Source organism: Corvus cornix, chromosome 2 (genome assembly GCF_000738735.6).
Source record: "Corvus cornix cornix isolate S_Up_H32 chromosome 2, ASM73873v5, whole genome shotgun sequence".
NCBI classification, from domain to species: domain Eukaryota; kingdom Metazoa; phylum Chordata; class Aves; order Passeriformes; family Corvidae; genus Corvus; species Corvus cornix.
The window spans coordinates 81756741-81777409 of record NC_046333.1 but is presented as its reverse complement, the minus strand read 5'-3'; the positions used below and the strand labels follow the sequence as shown (position 1 = coordinate 81777409).

Here is a 20669-nt window from a genome sequence, read left to right as displayed (position 1 = left end):
ATGCCATGGTGATTGCTAATGGCCCTATTTACTTCTTGAACAAGCCACCAGGGAACACAATTAGGAAAAAAGTCCCACAAAAGATCTTGAGTGATTTGCTTTTTCCAGGAAAGCCTGCTGTATAAATTATACACACATGCAAAATCCAACTTCCTGCCTAAAAGGGATTGACAAGCAAAAGGATCTACAATTACAATACCTCAAGTGAAATCTACTTTTGTCATTAACAATCAGCGTAAGTTGATCTCAAATGCCACTGCGGAAAAGCGGCAAGGAGAATTCTTTTGATATAGCAGAAATGTTGTCTAGGTGCATTGAGCAGCTCCCAGCCCTCTGCTCACCTTGATGGCTTCTACAGAGTCATATTTGTCCAGTTTGTTGATGTGGTTGGTGATGCTGGTGTTGAGCGGAGCGGGCGACACCGGGTGGATGACAGTCGCGTCGTGGGACTGCTGCTGGTACCGCTGGCAGTAAGTGTAAACAAGCAGGGTGAGAAGGCAACCAAGGATTGAGCTACTTAATCCCACTGCGATCATGTGGAACATGTTGAACTCTGCAGAGAGGAGAAAAGAAGACAATCTTAATTTTAAGGCAGTAGCAGTAAAAGCTTCAGCTCGGGGAAAAATGTAGACGAGTGTTTGATTCAAATAAGGATAAGGGAATTTTCATGTGTTTCCCTGAAAACTCTCAATTGCAATGGTTCATCCCTACAGTAGTAAATTCATTTTGCTTCCCTGAAGATTGTAAGAATCTTAGATACCCATACATCTCTGTAAGTATTGAGATCTTTGAAAGATGCTTAAACAAGTTCAGAACACAAATAAAAGAAAAATTAATTGCATTCCGTATGTTTGAATAGTTCATCATTTTTTCTTCAGACTGTCTAACAAAGCCTTGTTATATAAAAATTATGTATATAGTGTACATACACAGCTTTTTTTCTTTCAGTGAACTGAAGTATCACCTCCTCTGCTGCTATCACAGTTCTTTCTCTTACACATAGTGACTTGTGGCAGAACTGACAAAATCCTGATATCGTTGAAGCACATTTGTGATTCTCATAAATGTTTTCCATATCCCTTTTATAGGATGCATGTCCCAGAAGCAGCAGCACCTATTTTTCCATCCCTGCTTTGATTCTTGCTGGTTACCATTCTTTCTGTATCTTGGCCAGTTCCCCTCTCCAGCTCTTAGAATTTTTTCTTTATATAAGGGGGAGTAAGGAAGAAATGGTAGCATTTTAGGGGAAAACTGGAAGTGGTGAGAGATGGACTCCTTGACTCTCAATATACTTTTAAGCACAGCAGCCAGAGAGTGCAAAGTCAACAACTCAGAGCCCAGCAGTCTCCTATCTGCTCTGCTTATCAAAGGTCTGATGGGATCAGACCATGGGAAGCCCTCTCCACCTACGCAAGGACTAAAACTGAGAGGAAGCCCATTGCTGCATGAAACTGTAGAAGGGAATCTAAAGCACTATCATCCTCTGATGTTGCTGAACAGAGATACCAGGTCAGATATGGCACCAGTAGGATTAGCTGAAAATAAACAAATTATATTGCTTTCCATAGTTATATCGAACTGGAGGTGTGCTTTTTGATTAGGAAAGAAGTATCACTGCGAAGCTCATGTTGGAAATTTCATCTTAACATGACTGAAAATTTGTTTGTTGTGGCCTTAATGACACATTTTAAGCTGATATACTGGTGCTAGTCTTAAAACCATCTGTCAGATCTTTTTCACTGTAATACAGAAAAATGGGCTGGCACATGGTGCTATTTTTTTTTAAAACCTCAGGTAGGACCTTTACATGCCTACTGAGTACTTAGAAACATGAACTAGTATTTAGGTGGCCCAGTTGACTGTATCAGTATATCAATCTATCACTGAAATATCCTTCTACATCTTTATGAGAGCTTCCCAGTACTGTAGAACTTGGAAGAATGTTGTCAAAGTACTACTGCTAATTAGCAAAAAAATCAAATTACATTATCCTGGCTCAAATAAGAAGCTACCATATGCACAAGTACCCTTGCACAACCTCTGTGTTTTCACTGTCCTTTATTAGGTTAAAAATGAAGCTTATCTGTGCATGGAAGAATACTAGAACTGGCCAGAGCTATTACCATGACGACACAGACTAAGCGTGATAGCTCAACACAGAAACAAAAAAAAGTTCATTTTCCTTTTTCTTTTCTTCTTCTTCTTGTTTAGTGGCTTTAAAAGCTTTTCCTTTCAAGATTGGTTTTGCTAGTACCATGACTCTTCAGAATGGAACCTTTTATTTACTTTTTAGTTTTGTCTCTGGCAATGAAGCTGAAAATGAGTCCCAGACAGAGTCTCAGCTATTAAATAGGTTAGCAGGCTGGTTTTCTGCTGTTTATTTGGAGTCCAAAAGAGGTTTGTGGACTTATTATCCTGAAAAAGGTGGAGCAACTTCACAAATTTTGACCTACTGATAACCACATTATACAGATATTTCTTTTTGAGTACAAGGATGACTGCCACACTGAAAAAGAAGAAAATACAAACATCCAGTACTGTGTCTTCTACTCTCAAAGGTCACCAATGACAGATGGATATTTAATGAGAAATCCTGTAGTAACTACATTTTTCTGTACAAGTGTAAATAATGAGAATGCAGCATTTAGACAGCAGAATAATGCTAAGGGAGTGCAAAAGGTGAAACAAAAGCAAAAAATGGGGAATCAATATTTCAGCATTTAATAGACATCTTGAGCTGAAAAGCTTACCGCCACATCGTTTCTCTTCTATGCTGCTGGATCGTGCCACAGATATTTCTAGAAAAAATAAATAAACCACTCAGGCCAAGGAGAAAAAATATTACCGAGAACTTCTAGTTAGATTAACACAGTAAGGATTTAAAAATCCATCCTATTACATCCACTTCAAATTAAAGGTAAAAGATATTTTTACTGTGTGGTTGAATTAATAGAAAGGACCCACGACATCTTCAGGTTCCTTATTTTCCCAAGCAAAAGCAGCAACTTATTTCTAATTCTCGCCTCAAAACATCTCTGGAATAAAAAGGATGAAATGCACATGAAAACATTCTTTGTGGAGTTTAGGCTTGTGGAGAAGGAGTTGATTTACTGAAGTAAAATTAACTACAGTTTAATTACCTTGCACTCAAATGGGCTCATTACTTCTACAAGTCACATCTAGCACTAATGTGAAAAGTGGGAATTTATGCATCTTCAAAAAAGAGGACTGCCAATTTTATAGGTCTCAGTCATAAACTAATAAAATACAATTCTAGCTTGTATCCTTAACATTTTTACTTTGAAAATACAGAATAAAATCTGTTGGCAATCAAGTTTTTCCACTCCTTACTTCCAGACCATGGTTTCTATGAAGGGAAGTTCTGCCTTACAAATCAGTCTCTTGAACCCCTCTGAAAGGATCAAGAATCATGTGTAAACAAGTGGGGTAGCTGACACAGTATACCTGGATTTCAAAAAAGCAGGATTTTAAGTTCTTCGCAACAAATTTCCTTTCCAAGCAACAAATGAAGCGAGGGAAAAGATACAGAAACCGGCTAGCATTATGTACCCAGTTCTTACAACAGAGGAAGGTTGCTACTTCTGCAGAAGAACTAGGGAGGAAAGGAGTTAAAGGACCTGGGCAAATAAAAGCGAGCTGAGTGAACCAAAGAAAGCAAGATAGATTCCCTAAGGTGAGAGTAATGGGCATGACCTTATCTGCTCTGTTACTGGTAATGTGAGGAGGAGCAGCAAACAAACCAGAAGGGCAAGAGACATGGTGGCTTGCTTCAGATTCTGAAAATGCCTACTTTCCAAAACAAGATGTAGAGCTTATACTGGATTAAGCTGCAGATTCACAGAATGTGAATATTAATAGAGCTTCAAAAGCCTTAGAAAAGGGAAAATAGTGTGGGAGTTTGAGCATTATGCACCATCCATAAAAACAGCGTTTAACTTTGTTGATGTCTTCGTTACACTGCACTAAAGTTTATTGCATAGTCACACAAAGAAAAGGTTTCTGCACTGAGTAAATGCAGCTACATTTCAAATGATAAATTAAAATGTAAATTCTTCTGTCTGTGAAAAGACCCCTAGCTTTTTTTAATGTACATAGGGAGAAAGTTGACTGTTAACAGCAGTGCATTGTGACCACTCATACTGTTGTGTGGATTTAAATGACTGCTGTGATTTAAAAACAAAAGTACAGTCATGAGTTTTGACAAATACTATAGAATAATGCATAACGTGACTATCCATCAGGTACTTAGCAGTCATGGGGGAGATAAGGACTGTAGGCAAAGCCAATAGTAATTACCTTTCTGAGCAGCTAATAATGTAAGGGAGTCTCTGAAATGATTTCCAGATTAACAACCACAGAACCCATTTTGTACATGCAAACCAGAAAACCTATAGCAATGTTTCTCTAATAATCCTAGTCTCAAAAACACTTAAAATAAAAAGCAAACTATTTCTACTTGCTGCATGTACTCATCCCCTGCTACCAAGTAAGATGTGAGAGACCTGCAGAATGCTGTGACAGTGACTAACCAAAGTCCCGGGCAGTGAATTGTCTCTACACAGCAGACCAACATCCTTGTGCTGACTACAGGCAAGTTCTCCACCAGCTCATGGATCTGCACAGTGCAGTCTCAAATAGTGCTATGCCTCAGTCCTGAAATCTTGAGAGATTTCACTAATCCTTCAAGGAGGTGGCTGATCTCACCTGGTATAAGGTTGGAGTCCACAGCACAGGCTCGGCTCTCTGTAGTGTTGCCCGTGCACTGGCTGCCCACAGGAAACAAAATGATGCACTGACGAGTGCGGGTCTGGAAGCCAGACGAGTCACAGTCAGACCACTGGGACCACTCGGACCAGCTGTCTGCAACAGGTAGAGAGGGACACATGCAGGCACTGAGATTAAGGAGTTCAAGTACACTGAGTGAGACAGAAAAAGCTCATATTTCTGAGTTAGGACAAAAGGCCTCCTCCACAGCTACCACCACCTAGAAGAGGGCAGCTCCTTCTTTCTGATAAAACAAAGGCATTTTGGCTTTGGCAGAAGTCTCTGAAGTGGGGAGTGTGATTTGCTGCAGACATATCATGGTTTTGGCTTCTGCCATGGCCTTTGTGTGTAGAAGTTAGAAGCCGGGGGATTCTGTGGGGGACGACTGAAAGCATGATAGCTGTAGAATTAATTCCAGTCTAGGTCATTAGGGTGGACAAGGCCACTGTATTTTTTTATGTACCTGAGATGTAGCAACATAAGAGTATATATTCCAATCTGAAACAGGATGTGTATTTAACCACAAAAATAGTAGCATCTTGAAGATTTTTTAAAGTTTTCTTTTGCTATTTCAGGTCCATCTCTTGGCTGTAGATTCTCATCTTCTCTTCCCCATTCAGTTTGTCACCTTCTATTTATTTTCTGTATTTTTTCCTCTCCTCATGTAGCTTTGATTAAGATTTTTTTATTTCATGCCTGTGTGACCTCAGATGCTTTCCTTAAATGAAATGAACTGATCTCATTCCCATGAGGTGCCGTGAGTTTCCCGCACTCAGCATTCCTACAACTCAAGGTGAAGCCTTGCCTTCATAGGAGTCTTCTGATTTTGGCAAATATAGTAAAGACAGAGCTCAGGTAAACTTCCTTTCTTCTGCCAGCTTTTCCACAGAGATAGATTTTATGGTTTTGATATGGAATAAATAGTTGTACTATCCCAAACCAAACTTGTTTCTACTTCAACATTTTAAGTGATTTTATGCCAATATGAAGCAAATTTACAAATTTCTTTTTGCTTCAGATGAAAAACTGTATTTTCTAATTTTGAGTCAAGTTAGATTAAAGAACATTACAATTTGTAACACAGCTTTTTTACCATTTGTAGTGAAGCTTTTCTATGCTGTCAGTCAGGTGGAAAGTTAAGGAAGTTTTACACTCTTTGGGGCCCCTTCCAATACATTGTATAATTCCAGCATACAAGGTTCACATTTACTCATTACTTTGCCCTTGTTCACACAGGAAAGAAATTAAAACTCTCAGCCATCTAAAATTTAACAGACTCCAGCAGGAATATTTGAGACTGCAATCTTGAAAAATGCCAAGCAATAGATGTTGTTAAATACACAGATTTACTTAGCAGGTCAGGTAAGAACCAGGATATCAATCTTTATGAACAATTAGCAACTGTCCGGATGAGGTCTTCTTTGAGCAACAGGAGAAATACCTCGATACAATCAGCTTGTGGGATCTTGTTATTGTGAGTGGCAGAAATACTCAGCTCTGTCCTTTGGCTTTTCTGTTTCCTAGGAGAGGTTCTGGGAGGGCCTCATTTGCAGAGTGAGTACTAGAAGCACACAGGCGGATGCCAAAATGTAGTTCAATCCTAATTCAGGAGGTAGGAGACCTGAGGTGGGAGTCAAGCAATTGGACAGGCTTCTTCCTGCTTACTTAGTGTGGCACATCCAGGAGTTGCTGTTATCACCTCCAGTGTCAGCTGCTGGGTCTAAATAAAATAAGTATATGGATCTTTACTCTAAATATTTAGTAACAATAAAGCCCTGCTCATTCAGGTTTAAAGGAATGTTGCTCATTACAAATCTTGGCCCAGTTCTCACTGGTGGCAGAGAGCATGCTTAAGCCAGAGCCAAGGCTCTTGTCCAGTCCTGGTATAATTGGGATATACACAGCAGGTGCCAAAATACTTGTGGGCATCCTAAATGCATCTTGTTGGCTGGTGCACTCTGCAGCCCCGTCTCATCCAATGCTTTTGACCTGCCAGTTTCTTTGTTGAAGAAGCTACATCCCATGATAAAATAGGAATGTCAGAGTACACACAGGTCATGCTAAGTCCCAATCAGGTGACTTGGCAAGGTTACTGTTTTATCATGCTCCTTAGGGGAGCCACATGGAAATTACGTGAGTCCTGTGGTGCACCCAGACACTACAGAACAGGTAGTCCGTGGGTCTGGCGCCGAGCTGATCAGCTTCATCTGGCACACAGAATCACAGAGGAGAAAAGGAGGGACATCAGTGCAAGCATGAAACAGAGGGTCACCCCTGCAGTGGTGGATCCTCACACCAAACCTGTGGTTTGAGGAGGTTGTTGGGAGCTCAGAGAGCTGCGAAGAAGTAAAGCAGCCAGGATAACAGATGTATGATTTCAAATTGTCAGATCTGCCCTTTGTGGAGCCACTTCCTCTGCCTTCACTGGGAAGCTGAACCCATAGCTTTTGCATGCTCTTCTACTGACTCGGCTATCTTGCCCAATTCCTTTGATTTCTGTATCTTTAAAGTATCTGAGGCTCTCTTGCACCTCAGGCAGGCTCCTCTCAGCTTGCTCCTCAGTTCTGTGCAAAAGTCATGAGAATGTAAAAGAGAGGGTGGACTGGAGTGGTGTTTAACCTGGAACTGTTTTTCACCTCTAACTCATGACATGTCATGTCTTCTTCGTACAGTCTTGGCTGGTCTTTGAAGACAGGTAAAGATAAAGCAGTTTCTAAGAGACCCCTTGGTGAAGGCAGCACTGCAGAAAGATCAGCTTAATCAATGTAACATTATAAATTTCTTTTATGCAGAATTACACCACCATTCCTAAATGCTCAGCTGCTTTGTCCATTATTTGTACATGTGAGTTACCAATCCAAGGATAGAATGCATTTTCACCTCTTACAGAAGCAGTAAATACTTTAGGTATAAAATACTGTTTTATGCAACATATTACAGACACCACTGCAACTGGTTACGCTTACTGATAATCAGCCACTGCTGATCAATACTGCAATGCTTCCTTTCATATTGCTGTGATTGCATTTGGATAAATTAAAAGAAAAACTACAAACTCAATGACAGAGCTTTTAAAATGAAAGATGAGGAACAACTGATGTGTTTTGCAGACATAAACCTGTTACTTAAGTGCATACTTGAATACTTTCAGTTGGATTTGCCATTAAATCTCTATATCCTCAACAAATCTTTACTATCAATTTTCTGCTAGTTTTGTTTGGGGGGAAAAAAAAAAGCAGTATTTCAAATGCCAAAAAAATCTTCACTCTTTTCACAACTTAAGAAATGTTATAAATCATTTCCATTTTTGCATATGTATTTCTGTGTTGGTTGGTTGTTCTTAGATTCCAAGTGTCATTACTATTCTCTTCTTATATTGAGCATGTCACTCAAGCAGTGAATGTCAGCAATGGTACTTTCAGATCTGCACAAGGAAGAACCACTCTTCACCTGGTCCTTACCACAAGAAACTGGCTCTGCAGGCGATCAGGCGTCTGTCCAAACTTGATCTGTGTGGCACTGTGGTTATTTTTGACCCATACCCATGTGAAATAAGAGCAGTAAAGAGTGGTTTTGAAATATATACTGTAAACATGAGGCAAGGGCCAGTCTCACAGCTAGTGGATGATGTGCTGTTTCAAAAACCGATGGCAAATTTTCAGTGAGATTGAAATATTAATAAAATATTACAGAATGTGAGAAATACACTTTAAGCTTCTGAAATGTTATTGTTTTATAAGGGTTTCCACTTTCTTGAACCAAGATGAATGAAACCAACCTCCTACTCCATCCTGTATCTGCTCCAAAATTTGGGTCACAGGCAGGTCAAAATAAGATGAAGACATTATTTATGAATGTTTGCAAACTGTCATTTATAGGAAAATGGTGGTAGAAAATAAATGCACAACAAGAGAAATAGCTACAATACTAGCACAATGAACACCCCAGCTCTGACCTTTTAAAGATGCCTTAAGGATTTCAATGCAGCTATGCAACTTCTACACACAAATGTACACTATTTGTCTCAAAAAATCAAATCATCAACGGATTTCGATGCTTGGCTTTTTTTTTTCTTTAAACCCAAGACAGAATGTTGCATCTGCTTTAATTTTGACAAAGTAGGTACATTTATTCTGCTGGAAGATATGTAGTGCCTAGAAAGGGAAAAAATCATAACAGGTAATATGATCCATTTCATCTCATGGGGCTTTTGCCCTTGCATGCACAGCCTCATCATATGAGCAGAAAACATTTGCTCTGAAGTCTAGGAGCTCTAAGTGAAGCAAGTAATACAGCGTGGCATCAGAGCTTCTTCCTGTAATCCACTAATAAGCAATAAATGAAAGTTTATGTGGTTTCAATTTCTCACTCAAAGTCATTTAAAAAAAATTATTTTCCTTTAATATGAGTCAAAAGACAGAGTCAAAGTGACAGAAATAGACATGACCCATAATGTCATACAACCAGCAGGAGTGCTGAGACATTTAATCTACTAAACACACCACAGTCATTTAAAAAGATCGAGTCTTTGTTCCTTAACATCCAAAGTTGAAGAAGGAATTTTACAAAGCCTACAAGGGTTTTCTTTGTGTTTTATATCAAAACAGGGCAAATATTATCTACTTGAAGGACCTAGAGAGAACATGCATTGCTTATTAACCTCAGCAATTTTCTTGCTGTGAACATTTGGTGTTATAACAAAAGCACTTTGTGACATTTTTATTAAAAGTCTCATAAACTGTTTGCATGGTCCACTTCAAATATTACACAACTTTACTTAATCCAGATCCAGACATGGTAACTTAGGATTTTAATTTTTAAAGAGGGACGAAGGAGTTTGTGTCCTATAGAACATATTCTGCTAGTACTTGATTTACCACAGCATTGTAGCATGTAAGAGCTGATTGTGCACTTAATAAGGGAGAGAAATTATTTGCTTCTAAATAATAGATCAAGGACATCATATTGCCTAAGTGGGAATGCCTTATTCAGTGGCACATAAAGAACAAAGATGGATGGGCTGATTGGCCGTACCTGGACATGGCTGTGTGTTGCAGAGAGCTTCTTCAGTGTGCAGGCCAAGGCAGATGTCTCCTCCATACGCCGGGGCTGGGTTTGTGCAGGAGCGGGTTCTCATGTAATGCCCTCCTCCACAAGTTGCTGAGCACTTTGACCACGATGACCAACAAGACCAGCCTCCATCCACTGAAAAGACAAAGAATACTGCATTTTTCCAAGCTGATGTGAGACATGACACAATCCAACTCATTTTTCTCATATTCTGTGGATCTACTTCATGGCCTACTGTAATTATTGGATATTTTTGGCTGCCACTGTACATAGTTGCCACAAATTTAATCTTATCACGATGCAATTTAATTTTAAGACCCCCTGGTATGCTGGAAAGCCTAACAAAATTACTCATCCATATAAGACATTTTTAGGGCATCATAATATCTTTAGGATGAAAATATTTTTATTTTTCTTTTCCTTTCCTTTTCTCAGTTTTGAGGAAACAAAATACCAAAGCTTAGTAGAAATATTGTAAGCTTAGCAGTTTAGCAGAACTATTGTAAGCTCAGAGTAGTTTTTTTATTGATGTAAATAAAACTTGGCCCAATAATAGCAACAGAAGGATGGAGGAATCCAGAATTTGTTTCACAATCCAGGTGGATTGCCTTAACCCTACAACCCTTTTCAAATGATCTAAAACAGTTGTAGGATTTGATGTGACAATATAATGTTACAGTCTTAATACAGCCCTCCACATAGACATCAGCAGCAGAACAATGGCAGAAGTTTAAAAAAGCAACACACATTGACAAAAAGGAGTTGCTACTTTAAGTTTCTAAGACAATTTTTGAAAAGAAATATTATTACTTACCTTCTCCCCTAAATATTATTATTTACCTTCCCCTCCACACCCCCTTTTGTATTTACTAATTCAAGTATGTCAAACTGTTCTCCAGTCAGAGTTTTCACAACATTCTTCTGAAATGTAGGCTAGATTTCATGGGAGACCCATTTGTCAGATGGTTTATGACACATGGACACTAGAAAAGATTTAAATGAAAGTTCACCTCATTGCCTGCACCAGCCTGGCTCCTTTGAGCCTCTGTTCTTAAAGCTACTGCTCCAGGATGTATTTCTGATATTTACAGCCACATTGCAGCTCATCTGCCAAAGGCTTCGTTTTTGTAGCCACATGACAAAGTCAGATGTACTTCTCCCAGGGAAGTATTCCTTCTGCAAAGAATCTCAGTATTTTCTTCATTTATCTTTCTTTTTTTTTTTTTTTTTTTAAAGAAGAGACAAAAACCTAAACTTTCAAAATTTTCATATCCTACAAAAAATGAATTTCTTTTCAAACCTCTATTTAAAGTGTTATCACTTAAATTCTTAAGGAAGTAAATTATTTACTATGTCTTTTTGATCTTTTCTGTTCAATTAATGAAACAGCCTTTCAAGGGGTAGTTTCTACTGGTTTACTGAAATGCTATTCCATCATTATCTCTTACCATAAAAAAAAAAAAGAGTTTACAAATCTTAAGAAAATTAACTTACAATGAAAATATCTATGTGGTATTTGCATTTAAATTCTCTCTTAGACGAAGATGTAGAACATTTAAAAAATACTCATTTTGGCTTTGCAGGATTTCATATCACAAATGCACTTGGTGAACTGAGCAGAATGATTTCTATGCAAAGTCTTCAACAGTGAGAAAATGAGATAGGAGAATTTTGATATTAAAAGCTATACATGCATTTTTTAATGTAATTTCAGATACAGTATATCCTCAGGTTCTCAACTGTTAATCAAACAGATAATTCACTATTCCATACCTAAGATTATCTACTAATCCTCTAACTGAAGTTGTTGAATATACTGCATTTTATTCCCTGTACTGTTTGTTTGCAACACCACCCTAAACATCAAGAGAGCATGGACTTGGCACTTCCTTGCTAAGAACTGTAGTTGTGAAAACTCTCGCAAGTAATTTGTCTGGACTCTGAAGCCTAATTCAACAGACAGGATTTCTGTGATCTAGTATGCAATTTAAATAAATTACTTCTGTTATTAAGGAATTCAATGATAGTTACATCATACACCAAATCATCCAGCTATAGAGATGTATGAGAGAGTTTTATACCACCTGTCATAAATAAATACTACATCTCGGTAGAGTATCTGACTTGCTCTCATACTCATATTTTTCTTATTCATACTTTTCACTGGAAAACAAATATGTCTTTTTGCCTGAGATAACTCTATTAATGCAGTATTATGCAAACTCATATCTAAGAAAGCCCTAGGTTATTTGTCTTCAGTGCAGGTGAAATATTCTGTGCAATTTTATAACAATTTCAAGACATGGTATCTTTTATTCAGAACTTGCCTCTTTTTTCCTTCTTTTTAAATTACATCAAATAAAAGCAGAAGCTGTTACCCAAGCTATTCATTTCATATGATATTAAGACCTTACCTTTCTAGATGCTCCCTTTTTTCTTTTTTTTATTTTTTCTTTAAAGTCATCTTTGACTAGCTCAAATGAATAATCAGAGGCATGTCTGCTGCAGCATATAGACTCCACAAAAATGAACTGATTCTGCCTGAGATTGACCACACAAAACATGAATTGTCTGCAAATATTACAGGTGCATTGTTCACGGTAATGGAGACAGTGACCCCCAACACTTTTCTACTTATTTTTCAATGGACCAGAGTGAGAATTACAAATGCACGTGCATTTGAAACTGCCATCTATCAACAGGTGGCCGAGAACACAGAGACCGATGTGACACCCAGGAATGTCACCATGTTCCACAACTGCAGTGATCATGGCTGTACTATGTACTTCAGATGTAAAGGGAGAATTGGGCCTGGGGAAGGTGGGGAAGGACAAATATAATAGACAATGTTAGATTTGATCCTAGTTGAGCTAGACAGTGCAATTATAACTTTTTTTTTAGCAACTATTTACTGACAGGCTGCCTTCCTAAATCTCTAACCTTTCAAGGACTATTGTAACTACCTCTTTTACTTGTCCCTAGAACTTTTTCTTTTCAGCAATAGAGGATAATAAGGCATCATCATGGTTAAATAAGATCAAAGGAGTGGGTATTTACTGCTTGAGTTTTTACAAGACCTAAGTAGAACTCTGTGGTTTCTTTCATCTTTCTTTAAGTTGCTTAGCAACCTAGCACCATCTAGGTTTTTTTTCTTTTTTTTCTTTTTGTCATGGAGCCCTTAATGTTATTTCTGCCTCTTATAGGAAGAAAAAATACACAGCAGAAAGGAAAGTTCCAGTCACCACAGTTTCTTTACATAATAATTTTGTAGAGCTGTTGGACAAAAGAACGTCATTAAAGTAGCTCCACAATGAAAGACTTAAAGAGTCTCTACATTTTCTGACAATTGCTGAGGTTGGTCCCTTTAGGAAGAAGGGTCTCTTCAGCTAGCAGTGTGCTATCAAACAATGCTGTTTCCTTTATAGTAAACCAAACAACTTTTTGCCTACTGGCTGTTGTTGCGGTTAATAAATATTTCTTCACTGTAATGAAAAGAACACACACCATAGAGAAGAGGGATGTACCAGGAAGAAACAGCGTACAGAAATGGGATCTCCTGAGGACACAACAAAACATCCACACTGCTGGAGAACTTCCAAGAGATAATTAGGTAAACTGGATACCCTGCTATGCACTTCAGGTTTTACAAGGAAGTGTGGGCACACACTGACCTCACCTGCTTTCATGAGAAGGCAGATGGAATTGCAGGCTCCTTTATAAACTGCCTGCATCCTGGGCAGCCTACTGCTCCCTTCCAGACACCTGGGGGATCATCCCATTCCACATCACTTAGTCTGCTGCTTTTTCCCAATCCTGTGGGATACTGCTGCATGTTTCAGTGTGGGGAAAGAGCAATTTTCACATCACAGTTTACAAAGGCAAAGTATTATTTCTGTGATACCTTTTATTCATAGAAGCAATGCTGGATGAAACAGTCAACATAGTGCAATGCAGAAACACAAGGCAAACAAATGGTTCTTGAAAAGAGCAATAACAAAATCTAAAGGTCCACTCGGGTTTAAGTCTGTAACTGAGAGTTTTAAGTTAGAAAAGCAACAGTTGCTTCCAAGTGCAGTTCATCCCTCTTCCTGCTAGCTATAGAATCAGCCTTGAGAGATCAGTTCATGTTATGAGATGGGCTTCAGCCTCCATTTACTGGAGTAATTTTTTTTCCTCCTGATCTAGGAAGCTATTGCAGGATAAATTTTATTCTTTTAAATACATTCCTGTTTCCTTGTGGCCAAGTATGACTTCAAAGAAAAAAATAATAGGAGGAAATAAAAACAATAATGAAGAAAAAAAAAATAAAACCAATAAAGAACAACTGGCTTTAGGGGATGCATAAATAACTTAAATAGTCTTTCAGGGATTTTTGTATATCTGAAACTCATTATTGTTATTAGCAAGTTTAGTGATATATGAATTGATTCAGATCTTCCCAGCTAAAATGTCACAACGAAACTAAACTAAAAGTACCATAATAAAAATCCATAATTGGTAAAATCCCAAAATAGTGCCATGAAGTATCAGAACTTCATATCTAAGAGATGGCAACTGTCCTTTCCCTGTGATCCTCCACTACACTCTGAGGGGAAGAGGGAACAGGAACTCCTGTAGCTCATGGTACTCCGTGGTGCTCACACAGCTCTGCTTTAATTGTCTAATTAAGGCACACAGGCCAAGCGTCCTTATGTCCCTATGCAACGGAATACAAGAGAAAGCAACAAGAAACAAAACAAAACACAAATGAAGAAAAGTTGTCTTTTTCTGCAGAAATAAATGAAAAGAGGTGCAATACTGTAAATTAGGACAGTGCTCTTTATGTTTGGTTGTTATTATTGTCAGGCAAACAGATCTTTTAGTTAATAGATTCCTGTAATTTTTGTAGATTTTCAGAATTAAACAACACTTCTCTTCATCATCTATTTCTCTTCATAATGTAAATATCTTGCGAGCCACCAAGGATAACACAACCCTGATATGACTGATATTAGATTACTTTCTTTTATTATTGACTGCATTTTAGTAACTCAAAGAAAACATAAATGTCAGTGAGCATTCAGAGACCCTTTCCATAGTTATTGAGGCTGTTCAGTTCAATTCTTGCCAGTTCAATGCTATTCACATCTCTGAGACATAAAAAAAAGAGCTGAGGCACAGGTTCAAGGCATAATTTGCTAGTGCAAGACAATAGTTCAAATTCTCCTGCCCCTCAAAGTAGCTTAGCCAGATGGAAACTGAGTACTGAGAACATGCCTTTGCCCTACACTGCCTCACAAACTCTTCTTGCAGCTTATTTGGGAGAGTGATAGTTGAAGGCAAAATTTTATGGGGGATCATTCTAAAACTTGAACAATACAGATAAATCATCTTCCAGGACCTGGATACAATTTCTGGCAATTTTCTGGCACTGTTCAATTTGCTATTATATATTCAGCCTTCAAATACTATGAACAAAAGGCTCAGTGACTGCTACCAATCTGCACACTGGTGGACCATTTACTACCGCAGAAAAAAAATTCAGTTTCTCTCTCTCCTGGAGGCTTAAAAAAGGCTTAATAGAACTCACTGAAGGCAGGGTCCAGATAACTTCAGTAATTTTTTAAAGTTCTGGGATCCTGCATTTAACTATCAATTTCTGTTTATTAATATATTAATAAGTATACTTAAGATGCTGCAAGTGTTGCAAGACACTTAACCAGACAAGACAGCCTTGTACACTTTCTCCTTGTGTTAGTCCTTCAGAGCATCCTTGGCATCTTCCAGGATGACACTGAGCCCAGATTAATTCATTGAGAAGCATAAAGTCCTGCTGACTTTCAGCATGACTTAAATACTGCTCAGTATATTTCTCTACGACTCCCCTTTCTCAGCAGTTTACATCATGAGGGGTTGATCCTGCCTGCAATAAGCAGAAGAGGAAGCAAAGCAGAACCTGAGGTTGCAGTAGCAGGAAGGGTTCTTTATGGCTGCCATTGCACCTCTTCCTGCTAACCAGAATATTTCTGGAAGTGTAATGACTGGGCTGGACTGTAATTAAAGGGTTCTGTGCCAGAAGGGAGCAGGTAAAGCTTTCCTTACCCTGGGAGAACTCAGGAAAATCTTAGAGACCATCAAATTTTTTGTTTTAATTCTAGTACTATGGAAAACACTTTCAGGTCAAGGTCAGAACAAAATCCCCCCACACTCCTTAGCCTTTCTGTCTCTTTCATTAAAAATTAAGAGAATTTAAATTTATTGGTATTCTTCTCCAGTAAGAATTTATTTCCCTCCTACAAGTTTATAATCAGGTCTAATTTATGGATAAGCCTTATTCTGCAACAATATTTTACTCTCCCCTGTCTTAAAAAAAAAAAAAAAATCAATTACATCTAGTGCTTGCAAAGTTTTCCCTTCAGATTTATCTGAGATCTGATTTAGTCTCCTGTGTTTTTTTCTTAATTACTGGCAAACAGTAGTTCTGTAGCTGAGGAACTTTGTGATTCCTTGTTGCAGGCTATGATACATCTAAATACTTTATTCATGCTCTACATCTCTATTCAAATTTGCTTTGCACTAAAAAGAAAAATGAAACTTGTCCCTAAATAAAATTATTAGATAGATTAGGTCACTGCTTGGGCTTCAGAAAGGCCCACCACACTTTATATCAACTGATCTTTTAAAATATTTTCAAATTCAAAGCACAGTTTCAACTTCTGCCTTACAACTTCATGTTTTTTAGTCTGGGGTATTGTCTATGTCATAAAAAACTAGGGCCTCTACAACAAACTTATAAGCATGTTTTACTGGTTAAAACAATTTCTTTCAAAAAACGTAACAGTGAATAGCTACAGAGCTTAATAAAAATACCGCTTCTGAAAACCTTTGACTTATTTTAACTTCAAAAAAATCCAGCAAATTCAAGATAGCATTTAATTTGAAAATGAACAGCAAGGGATGAACAACAAATCCAGCCCTGTTTTATAGATACTCTGTGCCCATTTGATGAATGTATTTCAGTTACTACAGCATGGTGGTACAGATATCTCAGAGCTTGTGAGCAGAGCTGTTACCTTATACCACATCACAGATGCTTCAAGGGAAGCTGAAGGCAGTGTCCTATGGAGACATTCCCTTTGCAAGGGAAGCAGGAGCCAATGAGGAGTTGCTATGTTCTTGCTTGCTTCACCTACTGCACCCATCCCCAGGCAGGCTTGCACACATTAGTACAATGGTCTTCTAGATCTTTGACTTAACTAATTACTGCCAAACTACTTGAATAGGGCAGTTACATGAAACAGAATCGTTATAATTTTATTATCCTGGGAAAAGCAAGGTGTTATGATTGCAGTCCGGGAGCTAATGAATCAGATCATGCACTAGGGCTGCGCACACAAGGAGAAGATTTGGACCACGATTTTATAATTCTCTGAAAAATGTTGGTTCTTTGCTAGTTCCCTGCCACCTCTCTCCAATAGTGCTTAACGTAGAAAATACGGACACCCTGCCCTGGCCATGCCTCTGTGCTCAGAAAGAAGCATCGTCTCTTCCCTTCATCTCCTCAGATGTTCACACTCCCAGATAGAGAAGCTACACAGTGAACAACTGAGGCTACTTTCCTCCTTGGATACAGCAAGAAAATTTCACCAGAAAGCACTGGCTGGTTGTGCCCAAGTGCCTCTTTCAGAACTTCAGTGGCTTAATGGGCATTTCCCCAGACTGAAACAGGGATCCTCAATAGAAATTCCCCATGGATCTGCCCTACCAGCAGGAGAGCTGGGGGCTTGAGTGCCTCAGGGCATTCAAGTTGTCAGATAATCCTACTGCTCCTGTTAGCAATAAAACTGCAGAGAAATTTGCTTTCAGTGAACAGCCAGAATGCTTAGAGAGCTGCTGGGTTTGCAGGCTGTGTGCCAAAACACATTGCTTAGGTTCAATTCAAGATGGAAACATGCTTTTCAAGAAGCTGTGTCCTCCCAAGAGGGAAGTGTTGTGTTCTGCACAGATCTTCTGCTTAAATTCAGATGCAAAGAATGGACAGTGACTGTTAGAGGGCTTAAAAAGCTTAGGGAAAACACTGCAAAAAGATTGGACAAAATACTCATATTATAAAAACCAATGTATCCATGATTTAGGGAATACAGTTTTAATTTGAAACCATATATGTGTATGTTAATACACATGTATGCTTGACAATAGTGATACACATACATAGTATGTATATTGCCTTAGTAATTCTTCAGGTCCACACTTGAAGAAATGACAAAAGCTTCAAGTCTTCAACAAGAAAATATGCAGCACTGCTATACATAATTAACACAATTAAGGATGTATGACAGCTTATTTCTAAATTTACTTGCTGCTGCTGGAAAGAACTGAGTCTTTCAGTCTTCCTTCCTTCTTCCTCTCTATTGCTTCTTACCTTGAATTCTCTCTTCCTAAACCAATAGAACCTTCTTTTCTTCATGTGTTCTTCTATATCCTTCCCCTTTCTTTTCCCACAAAGCCTCTGCAAAGCTCAAAAGCCCTCCAGTTTGAATGCCTGTTTTATGAAGGGTGAGATGTGACTGAAACTGAGGGGTTTTTTTCCCGCTATGCTGGATACACAACAATGATTTTTAATCCAAAGTAGTTTCTTGAAAATATATATTCTACTTGTAATCCCTTTCATAGAATCATAAAACAACTTTAAATTAAGGAGAAACTGAAGATTCCAAGAACAATCTTAATGGACTACTTGAATTACCATTCCATTTGGTGATCAGTAGTGAACATTATTTGCTGGCAACTCTACACTTAAAAGCTAACACAGACTTAATGCCAGCAACCACTGTGATGAAAGTGATATTTTGAGTTTAAATAAAGACTAGGCCAGATTTCTCATGTCTTGCCAGAATTCTTATGTCTTTTTTTTCCTGTAAGTTTACATACTAAATTTATATTTTTACAGTCAGTCTCACAAGTGAAAAAGGACATAGCTATTAATAGGGTTGATGATAAATTTATTGACTTCACATGGGAATATTACCAAACCCACTTATATTATAAAGGTAAATTTGAGCTGTAACTGATTTCAGAACCAAAACAAACCCAAAACTCACCAACTAAAACAGAAAAAGAACCCCATATCAAATATTGCAAGATATAATCTTGAGGATGAGCTATTTTATTTTCACTTCTTCCATTTCATTTGAAACTTACCTGGGCAAGGCAAAATGTTGCATTCCTGGTACTCTAGAGATGGGCCAAGGCAAGGAAGTCCCCCATACTTGGGCTCAGGATTGCTGCAGACCCGTTTGCGATTCCGGATACCTCTGCTGCAGTCACGACTGCACTGAGACCACGGAGACCAGGGTGACCAGGCACCATTGATGGTATGAGCAGAGTATCGTCCAGAACGCAAGAAATCCCCTGACAGTCCTAATAAAATAAGGATCAAAAAGGTCATATTGAATGAAAACAGTATCTCACCCCAAAATAAGATTTTCCTCTTCAAATTTACTCCTAGGCTTCTAATAATAAGTAATATGAACAGAAGGATCCTGTCCTTTAGCCTCACAATCCAAACCCTAGTTTCATCTCAAGAATCTCTTTTATAATAGAAACTTCATAATCATTTGCACAGAACTACAGCAAAGAGTTGGATCCAACACTTTAGTTAAAACTTTATGGTTGCATTAACTGAACTAGACAATTTACTCCATCTAATAATGGTAAAAATTATCTCTCTCTTGCACGGGAATTACCATCAGAGAATCTCCAAATATATTACATAGATATTGTTGCCTCTGTTTTACAGGAAGAAGGTAACAAAGAAGACAGGATTGAGCTTCCCATGACCACTCATCGAGCCAGCTGCCCTGTTCCTCCTGCAGGGCTCTGCCCACTTGACCCACCCAGCCTGCCTCTACTACTGCTGGCTCTGCACAGAGGCTCGGGGTATCCAGTGCACTGCACCTATCCTAGCCATTAGATAGTCCACTAATAATTCCACAAAGTCTAGCAAAACTGCCCTTTTGTAAAGAGCAATGTTTTGCCACTTTAAAAACCAGTTTATTTTCCACCGAGTTGAAGTGCTCTAAACCACATATGAGCTATGGAAATCAGCCTTTTGGACACATGCACACACACACCCCACAGATTATTCCTTTTTAAAATAAACATCTGGCAAGTGGAAAATGTATTTTCTAAGTAAGTTTAGGACAGAGAAAATGCATTAGATTAAACAGCAATGGATGATGTCTGCTGTTTATCAGTGAGAAGGGACACACAGATCTTGTTCACAACACACAGACAATAGACCTGGATACAGCCCTGGGTGAAGTTCTAATAACCTGCAGTTCATGAGTATCTCTGTTGCTTTTGGGCTTGGTCCTGCATGGGAAAAGACTCCCTCCACTGTACTAAGCACAACACTGGAATCACTCTTGAGCTGTAGCCTTACCTCTAAGCATCACTAAGTATCTCCACCAACACTACAGGGATTTCCTACTGCTGCCAAAGCAGTTCACCTTTCCCATTGAAAACTCTATGATCAATGGAACCATAATTGCTGTTTTTATTAGAGGTCCTTATTTAAGTAGCTGTGATGAGAGAAGGTCCTGTGAATGGCACTTCAGCCAGCAGAGGATGTGGCTGGCTCTCTGTGATAGAGCTTCAGTATTGCCAGCATAAGTACAGATGAACTGTACCATTAACAGTGGAGAAATGCAGGGTATTGTTTGCAGCTCTAACTACAGCACGTCTGTTCTTAAGAAATTATTTTGTGCCCTGCCCACAGCCATAGGCACTGTAGGAGTATTGAATGGAGATAAAGAAACAGAAGAACAATGCCA

General features: G+C 38.5%; 1 protein-coding gene across 6 annotated transcripts in view; it reads right to left on the bottom strand.

Moving 5' to 3' along the window:
- The window catches only part of SEMA5A (semaphorin 5A), a 317047-nt gene that overhangs the window by 5992 nt on the left and 290386 nt on the right, over window positions 1-20669 (bottom strand). For all 6 annotated transcript variants that reach the window (XM_039548447.1, XM_039548450.1, XM_039548448.1 and 3 more), the window contains 5 exons: window positions 19036-19254; window positions 9820-9990; window positions 4726-4881; window positions 2751-2798; window positions 342-553 (listed from right to left, as the gene is read on the bottom strand). In XM_039548447.1, the coding sequence (XP_039404381.1) occupies window positions 342-553; window positions 2751-2798; window positions 4726-4881; window positions 9820-9990; window positions 19036-19254 (806 nt within the window). The remainder of the gene's footprint in view (window positions 1-341; window positions 554-2750; window positions 2799-4725; window positions 4882-9819; window positions 9991-19035; window positions 19255-20669) is intronic.